Source organism: Mya arenaria, chromosome 6 (assembly GCF_026914265.1).
Source record: "Mya arenaria isolate MELC-2E11 chromosome 6, ASM2691426v1".
Taxonomy (NCBI): domain Eukaryota; kingdom Metazoa; phylum Mollusca; class Bivalvia; order Myida; family Myidae; genus Mya; species Mya arenaria.
Genome location: NC_069127.1, coordinates 29,160,432 through 29,181,550, shown reverse-complemented (window position 1 = coordinate 29,181,550; position 21,119 = coordinate 29,160,432). Strand labels below are relative to the sequence as shown.

General features: G+C 33.9%; 1 protein-coding gene across 2 annotated transcripts; it reads left to right on the top strand.

The window, feature by feature from the left end:
• The first annotated feature begins 2,470 nt into the window (after positions 1 to 2,470).
• Positions 2,471 to 10,763, top strand: LOC128238393 (adhesion G protein-coupled receptor E1-like). Of its 2 annotated transcripts, none has more exons than XM_052954282.1 (2): positions 2,471 to 2,568; positions 7,872 to 10,763. In XM_052954282.1, exon 2 carries the CDS (start codon positions 7,890 to 7,892, stop codon positions 10,089 to 10,091), a length of 2,202 nt encoding a protein of 733 aa, XP_052810242.1. In that variant the 5' UTR covers positions 2,471 to 2,568; positions 7,872 to 7,889; the 3' UTR covers positions 10,092 to 10,763. The 2 variants fall into 2 exon arrangements, with proteins under 2 accessions (XP_052810242.1, XP_052810241.1); XM_052954281.1 differs by lacking the exon at positions 2,471 to 2,568 and adding an exon at positions 5,527 to 5,774.
• The last annotated feature ends 10,356 nt before the right edge of the window (positions 10,764 to 21,119 follow it).

The following is a 21,119-nucleotide window of genomic DNA, read 5'->3' as shown; positions in this document are numbered from 1 at the left end:
GATGAATTAAATATATTGCTACATCAATACATTACATTTTGTAATTAGCTCATAAACGTATATATTCTGTGTTGAACTAGTTGAATAATGTGAAGAATGGGGTTAACATGATAGCATTTAGAATGGAAAGAGTTCATTTGAATTTTAGTCAACAAATATTTGGTGTTTAAATTCAAAACATTTATGTTTATGGAGAACTTTTTCCAATGAACACTATAATGGTCGTTATTATTTTGTATACTTAAGTTTATGCATACTTTGATAAGATTTACCTTTTACATTTTTACTTTAATTAGGATTGTTGGGATAAGAGTGAGGTTTGTTCACGTAAGCTGGTTAAAATCCCCAGTAAATTTACATTTTCCTGACCGTTCCAAGTCGGTACCAAAAAATCCTTGATAAACATACCTAATAGTTTATATAGTATATATGCACTGTGTTGTTTATGGAGTTTTGTGCTGTTGTTCCATGTTTCTTGTTTGTGATTTTTTGTTTTTGTGTTCTTTATCTTTAGTGTTTACCTTCTGCCATTAAACGGGATGTATGTTTAAATACAATGTAATGATAAAAATATGTTCGAACAGTTTCTATAATCAACGAAAATAGGAAATCATTGGAGGATTAAGAAAATTTGTGAGCAGGTCCTGGATAACGAAACAAAATACAAACAGCCAAAGGACATGGCACAATAAGTCAAGGTTATAAGACTCTTTTGGGTTAATTCTATGTTACCGAAACTAAAAAACGCTTGGAGTTATTCGGACTTACTCCAGTTTGTTCTTTTCTCTGGGTAGTGTAACGTTTAAGATGTAAATCATCGATGCTAATCAGCTATAACCCATGTAAGATGACGCACGCGCAACAACGCGCCACTTCTTATTTCATTCATTGTACCTCACTAACTACACGATTTCTGTCCGGATGATGCGGGGTTTAAGCAGTAGAAGTAGTAGTAGTAGTAGTAGTAGTAGTAGTAGTAGTAGTAGTAGTAGTAGTAGTGGTAGTGGTAGTAGTAGTGGTAGTGGTAGTGGTAGTAGTAGTAGTAGTAGTAGTAGTAGTAGTAGTAGTAGTAGTAGTAGTAGTAGTAGTAGTAGTAGTAGTAGTAGTAGTAGTAGTAGTAGTAGAAGTAGTAGTAGTAGTAGTAGAAGTAGCAGTAGCAGTAGCAGTAGTAGCAGTAGTAGTAGTAGTGGTGATAGTAGTTGTGTTATTTACACTACTTAAACGCTCAAATAGACAATGAGTTAAATTGCATTACTTCCCTTTAGTCATAAACTATATTGCATGTATTGTTTATTATAAACTGACACTTTCATAGCACTTGTAAATTAGACTTCACACAGTTAACCTGTAACCAAAACCATGTGTCTTTGTACATCTCATACCCATCCCAAGGAATATAACAGTAGTAGTAGGAAAGGGGATACCTATTTATTATACTATTTGCATCCATTAACGTTTATTGAAATCAAAACGCGTAGTATGTACGTACTTTTGTCAATATTTAAAACAAATGCAATAACATATAGATATACATATAATTAACTTACTTTTCCTGCAAAAGAACAGATTGATTGTATATTGTCGCTGTTACTGTGTAATTGTGCTGAAAATGTTTACGTTTTTTATGCACTGAGCACATCAGAACACAGCTTGTAAGGCCACGGTTTGTTGTTTTTATGTTTTGATTCACTGTCCCTCCAACAATGTTTGTCAACATGGTAAAAAAACTTTTCTCTGGTATTTTCTCCAGTCACACTGCACAAGTTATTTCTCTAATTGTGAAAGTATGTTTCATTCAATTTACAGTCGAGACGAAAAATGTAAAATCATTATATGTTCACGGTCATTCCTGAGTTTTGGTGTCAAGCCCATATTGGTTAATTCTAATCGGACATTAACTTTGAGAAGACATCAGCAAAGGTATAATTGTAGTTTGGTAGTCGATTGGATGACCCTCATTAAATATATTTAATGCGTTGTTTATTCTGTCGTTTGTTTAGATAAACCATTTCCACTATTTTTTTTTATTGAAATTGCTGAATAATTTATTTGGATACCAGAAGCAGTTTGGATGTATTTTTTACCACAAGATTGAACGCATGTACCTTATATTGTTTCAAATCGATATAAATGGCTTCAATTAATATAAAATGAATTGCATTTGAAGTTCTTAGGGTTTGGTGAAATTTCCGTCAGAAACATAAACACAGCAATTTACAAGTAATAGACATGCCAACATTTTCTAAAAATATTTAGTTCGTAAACGCCTTATAAACCATTAAGCAAATAAATGATCTCTACATTACAAGCTATGAACGTATAGCCTTGAGGCGCTGCATATAATTTAAGAGATAAGTATGGATAGGAGCAATAAGGAAATACTTGAATTAATTATTCATTTTAACAAGCGAAGTTTCTTAGAATTGTTACAGATGAATATTGTTGATCATTTTGAATTAAAACACACAACATTATTTATTTAATAAAGAGAATCTGTAATTTCGGATATCCTAGAATATTCTAGAACATTTATTTCCAAAGAGAATTCGTATGTAGGATAACTAACAGGTAATTCGTTTTGCCTTGATGATGATATAAAAAAGTTTTTGTACAAATAACGGTATTTTTTGCTATAAATCAAGCTTTAAATGAATATTTAACAAAGTTTATTAAATTAAAAGATGAGTTTATTATATGTAGGTTGTCTGTAAAATTTGTAGGCTGTGTGTTTATTGGTCAAGACATGTAAATCCTTAGCCGGGTGCTTTTAAACAGGGTATTTGTGCGGTGCCTATTAGGTCTTATTTTATGTGCATTTAAACAGGGCTTTTGTCCAGTACATGAAAATCATCAGTATGGGACTTCCTAGCTGAGTTCAGTGCCTGTTAGGGCTTAGTATGGTGCCTTGAAACAGGGTTTTTTTGTCCAGTACATGTACAACATCATCATGGGGCTTCCTAGCTGGGTCTTTGTTCAGTGCCTGTTAGGGCTTAGTATGGTGCCTTTAAACAGGGGTATTTGTCCAGTACATGTACAACATCATCATTGGGCTTCTTAGCTGGGTCTTTCTTCAGTGCCAGTTATGGCTTAGTATGGTGCATTTAAGCAGGGGTTTCTGTCCAGTACATGTAAAGTATCACCATGGGACTTCCTAGCTGGGTCTTTGTTCAGTGCCTGTCAGGGCTAAGCATGGTGCCTTTAAACAGGGGTTTCTGTCCAGTACATCTAAAACATCATCATGGGGCTTCCTAGCTGGGTCTTTGTTCAGTGCCTATTAGGTCTTATTTATGTGCTTAGGATGGTGCTTTTAAACAGGGGTTTTGTCCCGTATATGTAAATAATTAGTATGGTGCCTTTAAACAGGGTCTTTGCTCTCTGCCTGTTAGGTCTTATCTTTGTGTCTTTATTCAGGTTTTTTGTCCAGTACATGTAAAGCATTATCATTGTGCCTTAGAACATAGTATGTGTAAGGCCTGTTAGGCCTTGGCCTTGAGTCTTTAAACAGGGTCTTTGCTCTCTGTCTGTTAGGCCTTAGCATGGTGCCTTTAATCTGGGTCTTTGTTAAGTGCCTGTTAAGTCTTATCTATGTGCCTTTAAACGTGGGTTTGTCCATTATATGCAAAGCATTATCATGGTGCCTCTAAACAGGGTCTTTGTTCAGTGCTTGTTAGGGCTTAGTATGGTGCCTTTTTACTACGGCATTTATAGTGTAAATATTCATATTTTGTTATTTTCATATAATCTGTTTTTTATTTAGTTTTGTGTGAATTAGACAAACTGTGGAAACTCAGCCATGGATTTGTAATAACATTAAACACATGTGTTCATTTAACATTTAATCTAATGTTTCAAATGAAAAACAGCTCCAATTAAACCTAGTATGTTGATAAATTTAATGGGTGAAAAATGAAGTGTCAAGCACAATTATCAAGATCTACGACCTATGGAGAAAATTAAACCAATAACCGGGACAGTTATCTACCAGGGAAAACCCAGAAACTGTTCCTCTCCAAGCACACCTAATATTTTATCAATTGTTATCACTGTGATTCAATCCTAGGTATTTCATACAGAAAATGTGCTGGTTGAAATAACAGTTTTCCTTTTGTATACTGCAGAACTTTAATTTGCTTTCTAAAGGGAAATTGTATGAAAACTGATTCCTTCAATTAAATTCATGAATAAACACTCCAATAGACAATGAGTTAAATTGCATTACTTCCCTTTAATCATAAACTCTATTGCATGTATTGTTTATTATAAATTGATGTTGTACACTTTCATAGCTCTTGTCAATCGGACTTAACACAGTAAACATGTAACCAAAACCTTATGTCTTTGTACACCCAGCCCAAGGAAAAGAACAGCTGAAGTAGTAGAAGCAGAAGTAGTAGTAGTAGTAGTAGTAGTAGTAGTAGTAGTAGTGGTAGTGGTAGTGGTGGTGGTGGTGATGATGGTGGTGGTGGTGGTGGTGGTGGTGGTGGTAGTAGTAGTAGTAGTAGTAGTAGTAGTAGTAGTAGTAGTAGAAGAAGTAGTAGTAGTAGTAGTAGTAGTAGTAGTAGTAGTAGTCGTAGTCGTAGTCTTAGTCGTAGTCGTAGTCGTAGTAGTAGTAGTAGTAGTAGTAGTAGTAGTAGTAGTAGTAGTAGTAGTAGTCGTAGTCGTAGTCGTAGTAGGAGTAGTAGTAGTAGTAGTAGTAGTAGTAGTAGTAGTAGTAGTAGTAGTAGTAGTAGTAGTAGTAGTAGTAGTAGTAGTAGTAGTAGTAGTAGTAGTAGTAGTAGTAGTAGTAGTAGTAGTAGTAGTAGTTTTTGTTTTCATCATGTCATGGTAGCCAAAAATCAGAAAAAAGGATAGCTTTTTATTTTGCTACTAATTACATCAGTTAACTTTTAATGAAATCAAAACGCTTAATATGTATGAATCTTCGGCAATATAAAAAAACAATAACATATACATATTATTAACTAACTTCTACTACAAAGAAATAGATTGATTTTATATTGTCACTGTTAATTGTGCGGAAAATGTTTGCGTTTTTATGGACTGAGCACATTCCGGAAACGATTTGTAAGACCATTGTTTGCTGATTTTATGTTTGGTTCTTCCAACAATTTTTGTCAACATGGTAAACTTAACTCTGGTATCTTCTCCAACAACATTGCAGAAGTTATGTCTATGATTATGAAAGTATATTTCATTCAATTTAGAGATTGCAGACGACATATTTAAAATAAATATTTATTTAGATAAACCGTTTCCACTATTTTTCTATTGAATTTGCCGAATAATTTATAAGGATGCCAGAAGAAGTTTGGATGCTTTTTTATCCGCAAGATTGGAAGCATGCACCTAAAAATATAAATGGCTTCAAATAATATTTTATGAATTGCAATTGAAGTTCAAAGGGTTTGGTAAAATTTCTGTCAGAAACATTAGATACCTGCAAATCATTTTCACATAATATTTAGTTCGTAAACGTCTGATAAGCCATCAAGCAAATAAACGATCTCTAGATTGCAAGCTATGAACGTATAGTCTTGAGGCGCTGCACAGACGTTTAGGAATTAGTTTGGATAGGAACAATTACGAAATATTCGGATTAATTTTTAATGTAAGCAAGCGAAGTTTCTTAGGATTGTTACTGAGGAATATTGTTGATCATTTTGAAAAAAACACAAACAACATTGCTGATTAAAGAGATGCTATAATTTCGGATATCCTAGGTTATTCTAGACCATTTAATTCCAAAGAAAATTCGTATGTAGGATGACCAACAGGTAATGCATTTTGCCTTTATGATGATATAAAAAAGTTGAGTTTTTGTACAAATAACGGTATGTTTACTACAAATCAAACTATAAATAAATACTTAACAAAATTATTTAATTGAAAGATGAGATTATTATATGTAGGTTGTCTGTTAAATTTGTAGGTTGTGTGTTTATTGCGAAGACATGTCAAACCTTAGCCGGGTGCTTTAAATCAGGTTCCTTGTTCAGTGCCTGTTAGGTCTTATATTTTTTATTTAAACAGTGGTTTTGTCCAGGACATGTAAAGCATCGTCATGGGGCGTCTTAACTGGATCTTTGTTCAGTGCCTGTTAGGTCTTATATTTTTTATTTAAACAGGGGTTTTGTCCAGGACATGTAAAGCATCGTCATGGGGCGTCTTTAACTGGGTCTCTGTTCAGTGCCTGTTAGGTCTTATATTTTTTATTTAAACAGGGGTTTTGTTCAGGACATGTAAAGCATCGTCATGGGACGTCTTAACAGGGTCTTTGTTCAGTGCCTGTTAGGTCTTATCGTTTTGCTTTAAACAGTCGTTTTTGTCTAGTACATGTAAAGCATCATGATAGGGCGTCTTAACAGGATCTTTGTTCAGTTCCTGTAAGGTCTTATCTTTTTGCTTTAAACAGTGGTTTTTGTCCAGTACATGTAAAGCATCATCATGGGGCGTCTTAACTGGGTCTTTGTTTAGTGCCTGTAAGGTATTTTCTTTTTGCTTTAAACAGTGGTTTTGTCCAGTACATGTAAAGCATCATCATGGGGCGCCTTAACAGGATCTTTGTTCATTGCTTTTAGGTCTAATCTTTGTGTCTTTAAACAGGATGTAAAGCATTATCATGGTGCCTTAAAACATGGTATTTGTTAATTGCCTGTAAGGCCATGGCCTTGCGTTTTTAAACAGGATCGTTGCTCTCTGCCTGTTAAGCCTTAGCCGGTGCCTTTAAACAGGGTCTTTGTTCAGTGCCTGTTAGGTCAAATCTTTGTGTCTTAAAACAGGATTTTGGTCTAGTACATGTAAAGCCATAACATAGTGCCTCCGCATAGGGTCTTTGTTCAGCGCCTGTTAGGTCTAAGTATTGTGCCTCTTAACAAGGTCGTTGTTCAGTGACTGTTAGGCCTGATCTTTGTGCCTTTAAACAGGGTTATTGTCCAGTACATGTTAAGCATTATCATGGGGCGTCTTAACGGGTTCTTTGTGCAGTGGCTGTTAGGCCTAAACATAGTGCCTTTTTACATGGTATTTTTGTTATGCATGTTAGGCCTTAGCCTTGTGATTCTAAACATGGTCTCTGCTCTGTGCCTGTTAGGCATTATCATGAGTATTTTTTAGAGTATGTTATGCTTAAGCCATGTGCCTTTTAACAGGGTATTTTTTCAAGCATAATAAGTGCACTTAAACTGTTTAAACCCCCAGTAAATTTACATTTTATTGACCATTCCAAGGCGGTACCTAACAATCCTTGATAAACATACCTAGTTATATATATATATATATATAGTATGTATGCAATGTGCTTGTGTGGAGTTTTGTGCTGTTCTTCCATGTTTCTTGTTTGTGATTTTTTGTTTTTATGTTTTATGTCTTTGGCGTTTACCCAGTGCCATTAAACCTGGTTTATGTTAAAACTGTTTGCTACTGAGCTAGTTTTTGTAGTTGTTCTCATAAATATCAGCATGGTGCATTTAAACATACTCTTTGTTCAGAGCATGTTAAGCCGTAGCCTCGTGGTTTTAATCAGGGTCTATTATTCAGTGCCTGCTAGGCTTTAGCCGTGTGCCTCTTAACAGGGGCTTTGTTTTTTTTCTTTCGCTACTTGTAAGTCTCCTCTGTACTATTTAAACTGATAAAAGATATGCAGTTCTTCCAATGAAGAAAGATATTTTTACAGTTTTATCAGTAAAACATAAAGCAAAAATATTCAATTTACTATTGCCATAATTGGTTTAATTTTGTTCAATGCCTGATTTTTGTCGTCTACAACCAAAAAGTACACGGCGATTCAAATACCTTTTGCAATCTTTCTATCGTTCAAAATACCAATCGGAAGATATTTCATAAAAAAATGTTTCCTGTATTTTATTTTTCAGTTTTTTGGTATAAGCACCATGAATATTGATGGCGTCATGATGGTCGCTTCTCTTATGCTTTTACCGTCATCGTTAATGGTACATGGACAGACGGCTCCTACAACGCCATGGCACTACTACCCGATATTTGGCGACTACGATTCCTTCAGCTTCCTTAAATACGGCCCCGGCATTTGCACTGACTCTTGGACGTGTGGAAACGGCCTCACATATCCGGTCAAAAACTGCCATTGTGACAAGCTCTGTGTATATATGAACGATTGTTGCGATGATTTTGTAACCGATCAGTCATTCGGGGGTAACTATCCTATAGTAAACGCAGACCAGTTCTCATGCGAGAGAGTTGAGGGTCTTGACATGAACACAGACTTTTACGGTGTTTTGATGGTTTCTAAGTGTTCATCAAACTGGACTGAAACACAGACAAAACGTCTATGCGAAAGTGACTTTCAGCTTGAGGAGGATCTAATGAAGAAAACGCCTGTTTCGGACGGCTCTTATTTGCAAATAACGTACAAAAATATGTACTGCGCTTACTGCAACTTTGAATATGATATTTCATTTTGGTCACCACAATATGAATGCTATGAAAATATAACAAATGTACGCCTATTACCATTCAGTCCGGATTGTGAGCTTTTTTTCACTGCGCCGATGTTTAATCCTTCGCCAAGAATCTGTGGACTGGTGCCACCAATTTCCAAATGTGCCAATAACTCAGAAGTGGAGTTTATTGGCCTTTGTGAACACGGTCGTTATTACACTGTTTTTGATGAATATGGTAAAACGTACAGAAACGAGCATTGTGCGCAGTGTAATGGAGTAAATATGAGCGAGCTTTATTGCACAAATCCTGAATCGGCTAATAGGGGGATCCTAACTGCGATGGGCGGGGGACATGGGGACAGTCTAAGGCTGCTAGTCGACCTTAATCTCAATACAGCGTACAAGGATGGAGAAATCATTAATTCCAGGAAATGCAACAATGATGAAATATACGATTTAGTGTATGATAAATGTCGGGAGGTGTTTTGCCCACCACCTACATTTTTTCGAAACGGTCGCTGCATCCCACACACTTTAAATGCACATTTTCACATGAAAGACCAAAAGCAACAATATTCAGACTTACATAATTGTACATGGGCAAAACTAGACCCAGCTGAATATACATTTACGAACGATTCCAAACTGTTTATTCCATCGGCACAGGAAACCTACAACGAGTCTCAATTCCACCAGAATGGCACAGACGTTTTTATCTGTCACAGTGAAAACAATACCTGTGTTCAGTGCGATTTGGTCCACGTTAGGTTCAACTTTGATGAGTCGGAGGTGTACTTGTCAACGATCGGACTTGTAATTTCAATCCTTTCTCTTCTTTTGACTGTGATAATTTATTCTACTTTTCCGCAGCTTCTCAATACTCCAGGAAAGATCCTTATGTGTTTGGTGGTATCTCTTTTGCTAGCGCAATTGTTGTTCTTAATTTCTTCAGAAGTGTCTTCTTATCCTTTAGCATGCAAAATACTGGCAATATGCGATCATTATTTCTTTTTGGCAGCCTTTTGTTGGATGAACGTAATCGCATTCGATTTGTGGAAAACTTTCTCAAGTAGGTTTACTGCTTCAAGTTCAAGCGAAAGTGCGAGGAAAAAGTTGTTCTTTTACAGTATCTATGGCTGGGTTGTTCCATTGATAATTGTTGGCGTGGCTTTGATCTTAGAGTTTGGGGATTTTGATAGTTTAGAAACAAGCGTGAGACCATACTATGGTCGAAATATATGTTGGATCAGTTCGCGCAATAGTCTAATAATATTTTTTCTGGCTCCGCTTGCTTTTTTCAAGCTCTTCGACATAACTTCTTTTATTTTTACGTCCGTGCACATTGCTCGAGCAAGCAAACAAGGAGCCGTTGCTAGGAGGAATAAATACACGTGTTCGTTGCTGATCAACATCAAGCTCTCCCTAGTCATGGGTCTAACATGGGTGTTTGCCTTTGTTGCAAATGTGGCAAACTTGCAGTTTATGTGGTACTTGTTCATAATATTCAACACACTACAGGGCCTCTTCATCGCCATCAGTTTTCTATGCACGAGAAAAGTGGGCCGGTTGGTACACGAGAAATATGAGGTACTCTTCAGCACATTTACTTTCCGCCAGTCCATTGCAGACACGCAGACAACTTCTGTCTCGAAAACCACCTCACAGGCTATATGAATTTACATGAACAGAACAGATATGCATAAGACAAAAAAGTGCTAAACAATGTAGCTAAAACATACTTTAATATCATCGATGAAATTTTCATTTGCTGTAATTTTATAGTCCTTTTCATAACATCGACATCCGTTTAAATTTTAAATATGTATATATATATATATAAATCACATATAGCAAAGGCATTGAACGAAATGCCTACGACATTGATATTTCTTATCGGCACTCGGCAAGCCAGTATTTTGTTTAGTGATATTGAAGTGTATATTTTATGATACTGTTGGGATGTTAAGATAATGTTTAGATATGCTTACGTCCTGGCTTAATTTTAGTTACTTTGTAAAACATTATATATATATCTGCTTATATATATATATATAAATTATATATTACATTATATATATATGTGTGTGTGTGTGTGTGTGTGCGTGCGTGCGTGCGTGCGTGCGTGCGTGCGTGCGTGTGTGTGCAAATAAATGAAATCAAATTTTGAATACTACCGTCGGTGTAGCGTAGAAGATACTCTGCATACGGCAGGCATGTATATTTTTGGTGATATTGAAGTGAACATTTGTTTTTATACATACTGTCTGAATTGTTTTGATCTTCAGCGGCTTACGTTTTGCTACGTCCTCTGTTAAGCTACTTAAAAATAAAAATATATACCTGAATTGCGACAATAGTTTCAATAAAAATTGAAATACTTTTATCGGTGTTGGTTTTTCATCGGTAATAAGCAGCTGATATAATAAGTTTTGGGCTAAGTATGTGACCCGATATGAGATAAACGGGACGCACAAAACCATATTCGGCGTCCATCTTCTCTCTCACCTGATATGGTTTTCTGCTCCCCGCATATCTATGATCAGGTCTCTTACTAACCCCGTAACTAACGGTAGAAGTATTTGTTCTAATCTATGATCAAGTTAATATTTAGAATGTCAAATATTTTATCTTCATAATTATTCCAGTATTATTCAAGGTTTTAAAGTAGTATGAAACGGAGATCGGTAAATACCTTATCTTTTTTCTTTATTCTTTAGTGCAACTTTAGTTAAGTTGGCCAAAGTAAATATAGGTTAGTACAAACATAGAAAGTTCACCCCAGTAAGATAATTATGTGGGTACTAACCGATTTATGTGCATTCAAGGATTATTTATTTTACATATATGGAGTGAATGGGACATTCTATTTCTGCTTATAGTTTTTACTTCGAAGTTGTCATGAAATAGATACATCAATTTGTTGCAGATAACACCACCTTATTCGATCAAAACTTTAGGCCGAAACTGTTAAAAAGTTATTATAACAAAACAGTGCTGTTGTTTTTTCAATACTATTACAAAGAAAATATGTCACGAGAATTGATTTTGTTTTGGAAATACTTAATATGATCATCATAAATATTTTGCAAGTTTGAAGCAAAATGTAAGTTTATTTTATGTAATTAAAACCAGAACTGTCTAGGGGAACTCTGCCATTCCGTCTTTTCGTCAAAGTTATTTTTAGAAATAAAAAAAAAAAACATTTCAAGTTAAAATTAGTTCATCTTGAACTTGCAGCCGTTATCCTTGACGGAAAGGGATAAAGTAGCGGTAGACCTGAAAACGACATTATATAAAAAGTCCGTGTGCCAACTAAGGGTTTTCATGAGACTAATTGCCTACGATAGTTTAACATCCCTGTGCACATAATGTGTTTCCATAGACCTGAATAACAACATATTATGTTACAGTATGTAAAATGCATTTAAAGTGACACTCTCATTCAAAATCAATACATAAACATGTTTAACAAACATAAATTTTGACTGAAAAACCTTAAACTACTTACTAAATAATGCATTTAAGGAAAATATTAACTACTGATAACGAGATTGTAACCGTGTATTTAATAGCAGAAAGTGCAAAAATATTAAATGATTGGTGAATGCTAAAAGATTTACTGTGGTCTACTATAGACTTATAAGGTAGAAATACTGTGTTTTATGCTCATTTCTTTCAAATTTAACTCGATATTCGTTTCTTTTATAAGAACCATTTTTCGACATTTATTCATCCTTTTTTGAATATTAAAACAATATTATTAATTGTGGTAAATCTTGTTTGGGAGTAACAGTGCATCTTTAAAAGTAAACATCCGGGAATCATCAAAGCATTTCCAAATCAACGGAGTGGCAACACTTAATCCAGTTGGCCAATAAGCGTTAACATAGATTTCGGCGATTAAATTAATGCAATATATAACTGAGCTTTTTTAATTTCTTAAAACAAGAAATAGTTATAATTTTGAAAAAACAACTTATTCAACAAAGCGAAGCTTATAGATCTCCGGTGCTAAAACTTGCTTCGGATGAATGAAATATATTGCTACTTAACACATTATGTTTTGTATTTAGTTCATAAACGTATATATTCTTTGTTGAATTAATTGAATTAGGTTAGAGTTAGAGTTCATTTGAATTTTGGTAAACAAATTCTAGGTGTTTAAATTGAAAACATTTATGTTATGGAGAACTTTTTCCATTGATCACTAGAAGGGTCGTAATTATTAAGTATACTAAAGTTAATAAATACTTTGATAAGATTTACCTTTTACGTTTTTTTCTTTATTCAAGATTGTTGGGATAAGAGTGAGGTTTGTTCCCGTAAGCTGGTTAAAATACCCAGTAATTTTACATTTTACTGACCGTTCCAAGGCGGTACCTAACAATCCTTGATAAACATACCTGATATTTTATATAGTATATATCCTATGTGTTGTTTGCGGAGTTTTGTGTTGTTGTTCCATGTTTCTTGTATGTGATTTTTTTGTTATTGTGTTCTATGTCTTTGGCGTTTACCATGTTCCATTAAACGGGGTTTATGTTTAAACTTTTGGCTACTGGGCTTGTTTATGTAGTTTTTCACATTAATAATAGTTGATAGTTATACAATGTGATGGTAAAAATATGTTCGAACAGTTTCTATAATCACCGAAAATAGGGAATCATTTGAGGATTAAGCAAATTCATGAGCAGGTCCTCGATAACGAATCAAAATACAAACAGCCAAACGATATGTCACAATGAGGCTGCGTTCATCATGAATTAGACCAATAGCCCTGTTTATGGGATTCAAATACTCACTAACAATTGTAATGGTACAATCAGGGTTCATTTATCATCGATTGGATACATGTCGCATTCGGAACAACTGGGCAATTTACCATCGAAAACAACCTTGGATGTATATGGACGGTTTACAAGGTCAGAAATCTTTACATTTAGGTACACTGCAAGAAGATATAATTAAGCAGTTTAAGTTAATGAGATAACTCTGGTGAATCTTCATTATTTATTCAAAAAAATCCATTTAAGTCTAGATATAAATAATACACGCAAACCACTATTATCAATTAATATTATTATTTCTTGTATTGGAAAATGGCCGAGAATTTCCGAATGTCAATTTTTGGTGTTTATCAAATGATGAAGATGTATTTCGAAATGTCTAGCACTCATTTGCAATTCAATACCATTGTTTGTAGACATTTATCTGTAATAGTATGTTGAAACATAATACCATATATCACGATGCCTCCAACTAAGGAAGTCTGCAACCGCTCTTGCATAAAGGTAGCATTGGTTACTTTATATGAACAATGTCCAAGACGAAAAGAAATAACCATTTGAATGTAATAGAATGCCATCTAATGCCTCATCGGCTCTAATTATCATCGGATATTGATATGATAAGTCAAGTTAATGAGCCTCCTTTTGAATGATTCTATGTTACCGAAGCTAAACAACGCACAGGGAGCGCTGATTTATTCGGACTAACTCCAGTTCCTTCTTTTCTCTCGGTAGTGCAATGTTTTAGATGTAAAATATTGATATTACACAGCCATTTTTATGAACAAGATAATCTCTTTGAATTAAAACCTCAATTAATGATATGGTTTACTCTCCGTAGGCTTGTAAATTGCCTTTTAAACTTCCCGTGGGATGCAGTAGGATCAAGCCATATTGCAGCCAACAGGCATAAGCAACTGTTTCCACTCCCATGTTTTTTTTTATCATTTTTCAACCATGAAACTATGTCTTGAACGTTTTAATCATAGAGTTTAGTTACTGCTCTTTAAACGGCTTGTTTTCTTGCAGAAATGCTCAGACAATATCCTAGCACAATCATGCAAAAATTGTCAATACTATGTGGTAGTACAGTTTTATACTAAGTTGTACAGAAATGAATGTTATGCCATTAGACACCTTGCAAATTCAACAGAAAAAGAAACATCTTAGTGATTTATGCTTTTAAGATTTTTGACCTGATTCGTGAGAAAATCATGCCGCTATCATAACATCCAGACGATAATGTAATACAGTTTGGCAGCTCAGACGTTTATGACTACAAGTACAATATATGCGAGAGATTCTATGTCCGCATAATTTTAAACCCAAACGTGGCCAATGCGTGCTAGACAGTCGAACAATCAGTGCTACGTGTACGCAAGAAGAAAGCTGCACATTGTTTAAACTGTTACCAAGCGAATATGAAATTCATGGAAATCAAATGTTGTCGGTGCTTGAAACAAAAATGAGATGACAATTCTGAGTAAAACAAGAATGAAATTGTGATATTTATATGTAAAACAGATACCCAATTTGCACGGAAAATTGTACATACACTACAACCCAGACACGTGTACATTTACTATTTTAAAGATTCCTTCGAATCGGCTTCATTTCATAATTCAGATATAACATAATGATCGGGATTTTTTTTTTACTTTTGAAGCGGATTAGTTTTTGCTCAATTTTGAAGGATGCGAGCAAAACGCGACAATTTCAAGCATGTTGTGAGAAGTTATCACCAGTAACATTGGGAAAGGAGACACAACAGAACTATTAAATACAGAGGACGTTCTGTTATTAAACAGAATTAAACAGCATACTATACAAATAAATATAGCACACTGTCTATGGCGAGCTTAGAATGTTACAAATAAAACTGTACATTGGATAATTATGGTTAAGAATTGGGTATAAAATTTGAAAACATAAGTTCGGATTGATACCAATGGATATAGATATCTATAATAATTGGAGGACCAACAAAGTGTTACTCAAAAGTACTTTGCTAGTATGTTAAAAAATAAAATAACCGAGTGTTTTGTTCAAGATTGGACAGGAATGTGAATACAAACAGTGCCTTTCTTATGAAAAACTTATAAGCTAGTTTTTAAAATTATATAATATATATAATTTATTTTGTAATCCTGAAAACCTGATGACATATATTACCATATTAAGTATATCTGCTCATTCAATACACATGTATATATAATACCTCACACAAATGTGTCCCTTCTTTGTATATATAAACTCGATCGGTCCGTATATCACTGTATTTTGATAAAAATCCACTTTAATGACATCAGCGGTCCATATTATATTTTTGGCCGGTTCGAACCTCGCCAAAAATTTAATATAGACCGCTGATGTCATACAATTGGTAAGTGTGGCTTGCTATTTTCACAACGGCGAAAACTTTGTTCAATAAAACACATTTAAATCGCTTTAAAAATATTGAATGATAATGAAAATTGTTCGGTATCATATAAGAAATATAAGACACCACTTCGGGCCATATGGCACCATAAGGACCGGTCAGTCAGCCCCCCCCCCCCCCCCCCCGAAGGTGTATGGACCTCGGCTAACGCCTCGGTTTATATACACTTTCGGTGGTTAACTGGCCGGTCCTTATAATGTCATATGACCCTCAGTGGTGTCTTATATTTCTTAAGTAGATATGCTCGGAACAGAATTCTCCATGAAGAACAGTATTGTCAAAGCTGTGAGGCTACTAAAACGATGAATACCACGTTGAGTTATTTAATTTATACAGTTAAGACATGCAAAATTGTCATTCAACCGTTAAGTATTTTGTTTATTCGCTTGTGATATCATTTTTCGTTAAAATTTGGGATGAAAAATAGAGAAAAGTTATTTATCTGATGTGCAAGCCCGTTATCTACTTCTCTTCCATGAATGTTTAGAAATATTTAATTTTGTGTGTTTAAGTGATAAGACATAGCTTACACCGGAAAACATCGGAATACACACATCGGCACTTTGGAATTGACATGAATTTGTGTGTTTTATCAACACATGATGCTTATTTAATAGCCGGGAATAAATATAGTCACTTGATCTTGACCTCACTTATACAAATTCTGGTTACCGATTTTCGAAATAAATGCAGTTAAGAGAATAAGTATCTTTCATCGCCGAGAGTGTAAGATAGGTTCATCGCAACCCGAGCGTAAGGTGTTTTTCGGAACCGAGGTTTACACGAGCGGCTGTGGTAGATGTTTGTTCTCCCACTCAAAGGTAAAACTAATTTTTTTTGGCGTTGGAACTCTTTGGTGCGTAGTGAAAATAATGTGCGTATCGATATATAATTATTCGTGGTTGTCATGGATATGCGCGCAGTAATTTAGATTATGTTAATAGTTAAATAGTTCTGGGGAGCGTGCAGCATTACTTCTTGAATGGAGCCTAACAACTTTTGTATGGTGACTTTTGAAGCGGGAAATATTTTATTAGAATTTTGAATATTGCCACAAGACGACGGTCTTCAACAAGGGAGGTAATTGTGTGATGAAAACAAAAAGGATTTCCATACGGTTACTTGTTTTATCTTTGACCGTGGGCAAGATAAGAATTTCTAGCATGACCAAATTTTTGGATCTACTAATCTGAGGTGGGAGAATAAAAATCATTTGGGATATGCAAATATCTAGGAGTATCATTAGCCATCGATCCTGTGTTTTGTATATGTATAAAATAGTGAAATACGATTTGGTTATTCATTGTTTTACCATTTTAACTAGATTGTCCAAAATGACTTATTGACACACTATGATTTTTAGCACTAAGTACTCGTTATCACCAATGATTTTTGAACTTTCTATAAATGCTATGTCTTGTTTTCGGTTTAATATAACCATCACGTGTTATTATTTGTAAACAATTAATTTGGCAACAATAATTGCTTAGTTTTTATTCTTATTTTGTTTTATAATAATCACTGTATTAATACAATTGTTTATTTCCATCTACTTGTGTGTTTTTAGTTAGATAACTTGAATTAAAATCTTAATGATCAAGAATGGGATTATTGAGCGTTGCAAATGAGCACTTCTTAATTTTTAAGTTAATAATGAAACGAGACTGTGAGATGTATAAGGGTACCAGACGCCAATTGAAAATTATAGGTTTGTTTTACAAAATGTATTGGCTTCTGTTCCATTGCGTTGTTTCGGTTTAACCAGAATTTATTGCAGAAAATATTGAATACAGTAAATAAGCGGGTAAGCCTCAGAAAACCATAACATACATACAAATAATGAGTGGTGAAATTGCATAAACAGTGAGTAAAACACAGAATTGAGAATTAACCATAATTGCGTTGTTTTATGATGATGTAATAATTAATTTACTCAATAAGGTACTTTCATTTAGCGTTGGGTCTTTATATTTATATTACGTTTGTCTTCAAATTGATACTAGTTTATTATTAAAACTTATTTAGTTGAATGAATTTAAATTTCATTCTTTTAATGCTTTATATATATATATATATATATATATATATATATATATATATATATATATATATATATATATATATATATATATATATATATATATATAACGGATCTATATAACGGATCTATATATATATATATTGTTATAATTCACTCAACACCAGGTTGACAATTTTCATCTGAATAGAGTTAAAATACAGCCAAAATACTTTTATTTTTTTAAAAGGGTAGCTAACACTTTTCGACAAAAATAAATCATTTTCTATCTTTATGTATTTATGTCCGAAGAAACTAATTAAATTGATTACACTGGCAATTTACTGTTGATAAAATATATTGTCGAAACATTGAAATGTAAAGAAATCAAATCTATGTATGAATGCAATTCACTCGTTCGCCTCTGTGGTATTCATCATATGATAATATCTAATGTATTCATGTGTTTTTGGAATGACGGAATTAAAGGACTTGACTTTATTTTTGCACAAACAAGAGAGAACTTATTTAACTTGATGATGTTTATGTAATCATTGTTTGTTTGCATTTCAAATTAAGTTATTTGTAACCTTGTAATTTTAAATAAATAGATACATTACAAAATATTCCTTATTCGATACTAGTAGTTTGTTGACATTGGATTTCTTAATAGTACATAGAAAAATACTGGGACAAAATTAAACCCTGTTTAGGGGCACAGGGCGAAGGACACAAATGACAATGAACTATGAACACAAACATATAAACATATACACATCACATACACAGATACAAACACCACAAACAAACCATACCCTCTTCAAAACATTTAAAGGATGAGATAAGCGCCCTTCCAGGAAAGGTCGGAGAAACAAGAGTCACCAAAACTCGAGTCTACTAAGGGCTAAAACTAGTTCGACTACGAAATAAATGCCTACATATTGTGTTGAATATGGTCCCAAAAAGTAACTGTTATACAGGTGTTATTCATTACTTAGAATCGTTTTACGCGATATGAAAAATGATACCGGCATTTGTCAATTAATACTTTTTGAGCATCGTGAATGTTCAGAAATCAAGACAATTTTCTTAAACCGTAACCAACGCAATTAGCCATAAAACATTATTTTTCGAACGGAAATATCAAAACCTGCGATCTGATCTTTTGTCAGCAGTCTTATATCACTGGTTTGCAGATATTTACGCAAAACATCGCTCATTCCAACACAAAAAAAATCAAAAAAGTTGTCAAAACGGTAAATCTGTGAGAGTGCAGCTTTAATGCTTGAAAAACGTAGTGTATCATTTACATTTAAAGCCGAAAAATGACTTTGGTAAAAAATGAAATAATAACGTGTTTAAGGATAAACACATATATTTTTAAGAAAACAACATTTGAACGCTGAGTATACATTTCCGTCATTTCCCGGTTTAACATTTATTTGTCAGATTCATAATAATTTGGTATGAATGATGATGATTAGAATTGAACATTCTGGTAAAATAGAAGGTGATTGGATACACATCGGATATTATTATCAGGATCATTGTCGTTTAATGCAGTGACAACCACGGAAGACAATCTCCTTCACAATTATCTATATAGATAGGCAGAAATATATCTGCCATCATGTAGGAAATACAAATACTGTTTTGTTTTTCTTTTTATCAAAAATGATAGTTATAAGCATTCATGATACATTGCAATATACGTTGACAGAACCAGAAGAAAAAAAATAAGAAATACAAACACCAGAAACGAACTTTCTTATCATAATTTATGAATTAGCAGCAAAAAGCAGTTACTTCACGACAATGATCCAATCAGGAGAGTTCCGTTTGTGAAGGCGCTCGCTGATGGATATGACAGGAGTTTTTAAGAAACTAGAAAAAGTCTCATATTTCACCTCAACTTGTCTACCATTATCAAAGCTTTGCTGGCGCTCATACTGGAGCATTATAAATACATGTCAGCATCGTCTCCAGTTTGAAAGGGAAACATTTGGAGATTTCAAGGTTGTCTAGGGCTATCTTTGGATAGGAGCAACAACGGAATACTCTGCTTATTATAAGCGTGAAAGAGCGAACTTATATAATATTGTTATGGAGTGGTATTGTTAAATTGTAAAATCTCTGATTTCCGAGAAGCTTGTTTTCCGTTTATACTTTAGCATTCGTTTCTGGAGAACTTTGATGAAAGCTGAACAATTTTCAGGTAAATCGTTTTGACTATTTTAGAATTTAAAAACAATAAATTTCCGTTTTTATACCCATTGAAAATACAAATATAGGTTTGTTTGGTGAACATCAAATTTTAAATAAGGCCACAACAAATTGATCATTTGTTCTACGGATTTTGCAAAAAAAAGTAGGAGCGAGCGAGCGAAAAAAAACAAACTTCTTTTTATATTTAAGGTATTTCAGAGGCGAGCGCAAAGCGAAAAATTAAAAAAAATAAAAACATTTATTTCTTACCAAATTTATCATACAATTATGTCAAGAAATGCTTTTTAATTGCAAACATAGGTTCTCAGTTATAAATGAAAAGGTTTTGATTGTATCACATGAAAATCTGTCTCAATATTTAACAAATGGCAATAAGATCCAGTGTTTTACTCTTAAGTTCAATTTAAACGTGGATATATTGTAAAGACAACATTCCTCATAGTTAACGTGCAGTTATTCGAAGACCAAATGTTTTGTATTCATTCCGTAACTTACTATCACAAAAACATTTTAGACTTGCCAGAGTAATTCAACATTTGAGCATTTCCAAATATTGGGTCAGGTCTAAATTTGAACCTCTTAAAGCACATGATAAGGTTGTAGTGACTTTGACATTGCGGAAGATCGAAAATGTAAATAACACAGAGAGCAATTTAAAAAAAGACATTGTGGATTAAATTGCGGGACATCATAATTAAAGCAGCACCAAATAAATCTGCAAATGTTGCACCGGTCATTATATAAGAGCAGGTGGTGGAATAAAGATGTTTCCCTTTCAAGACCTCGCCTTTGTCATGAACCTGCGGGTTAAAGGTCCGTGCCTTGAAAAAGAATATCATGACGGCCTCCATAGCTTTAATGCCCGTAAGAAACAGGCCACTTTAATCACAGGCCACTTTACTGGACTTTCAGTCCAGCCAACCCCTGGTAAATCCACCACATTCACCCGGCTAACCCTGGTATACCCCCGGAAACTGGATGGGGGGATGGGGGGATATTTTAAAACATTGACAAGTCCTACTATTTTTATCTGTTTATAACAATTATGAGTAATATGAAAACTGAGAAATGCATTTAAGAATTTAAAAATTACTCACAAAAACATGTTCAATTGTTGTAAGTCGTGTGTCCGTGTATTTTAATATAAGTTTTGCATTCAAAATCCGATTTAGTTATTATTTAACACTAAATTTTGAGTACAAAACAATGATTTACTAAAACACACATAAATA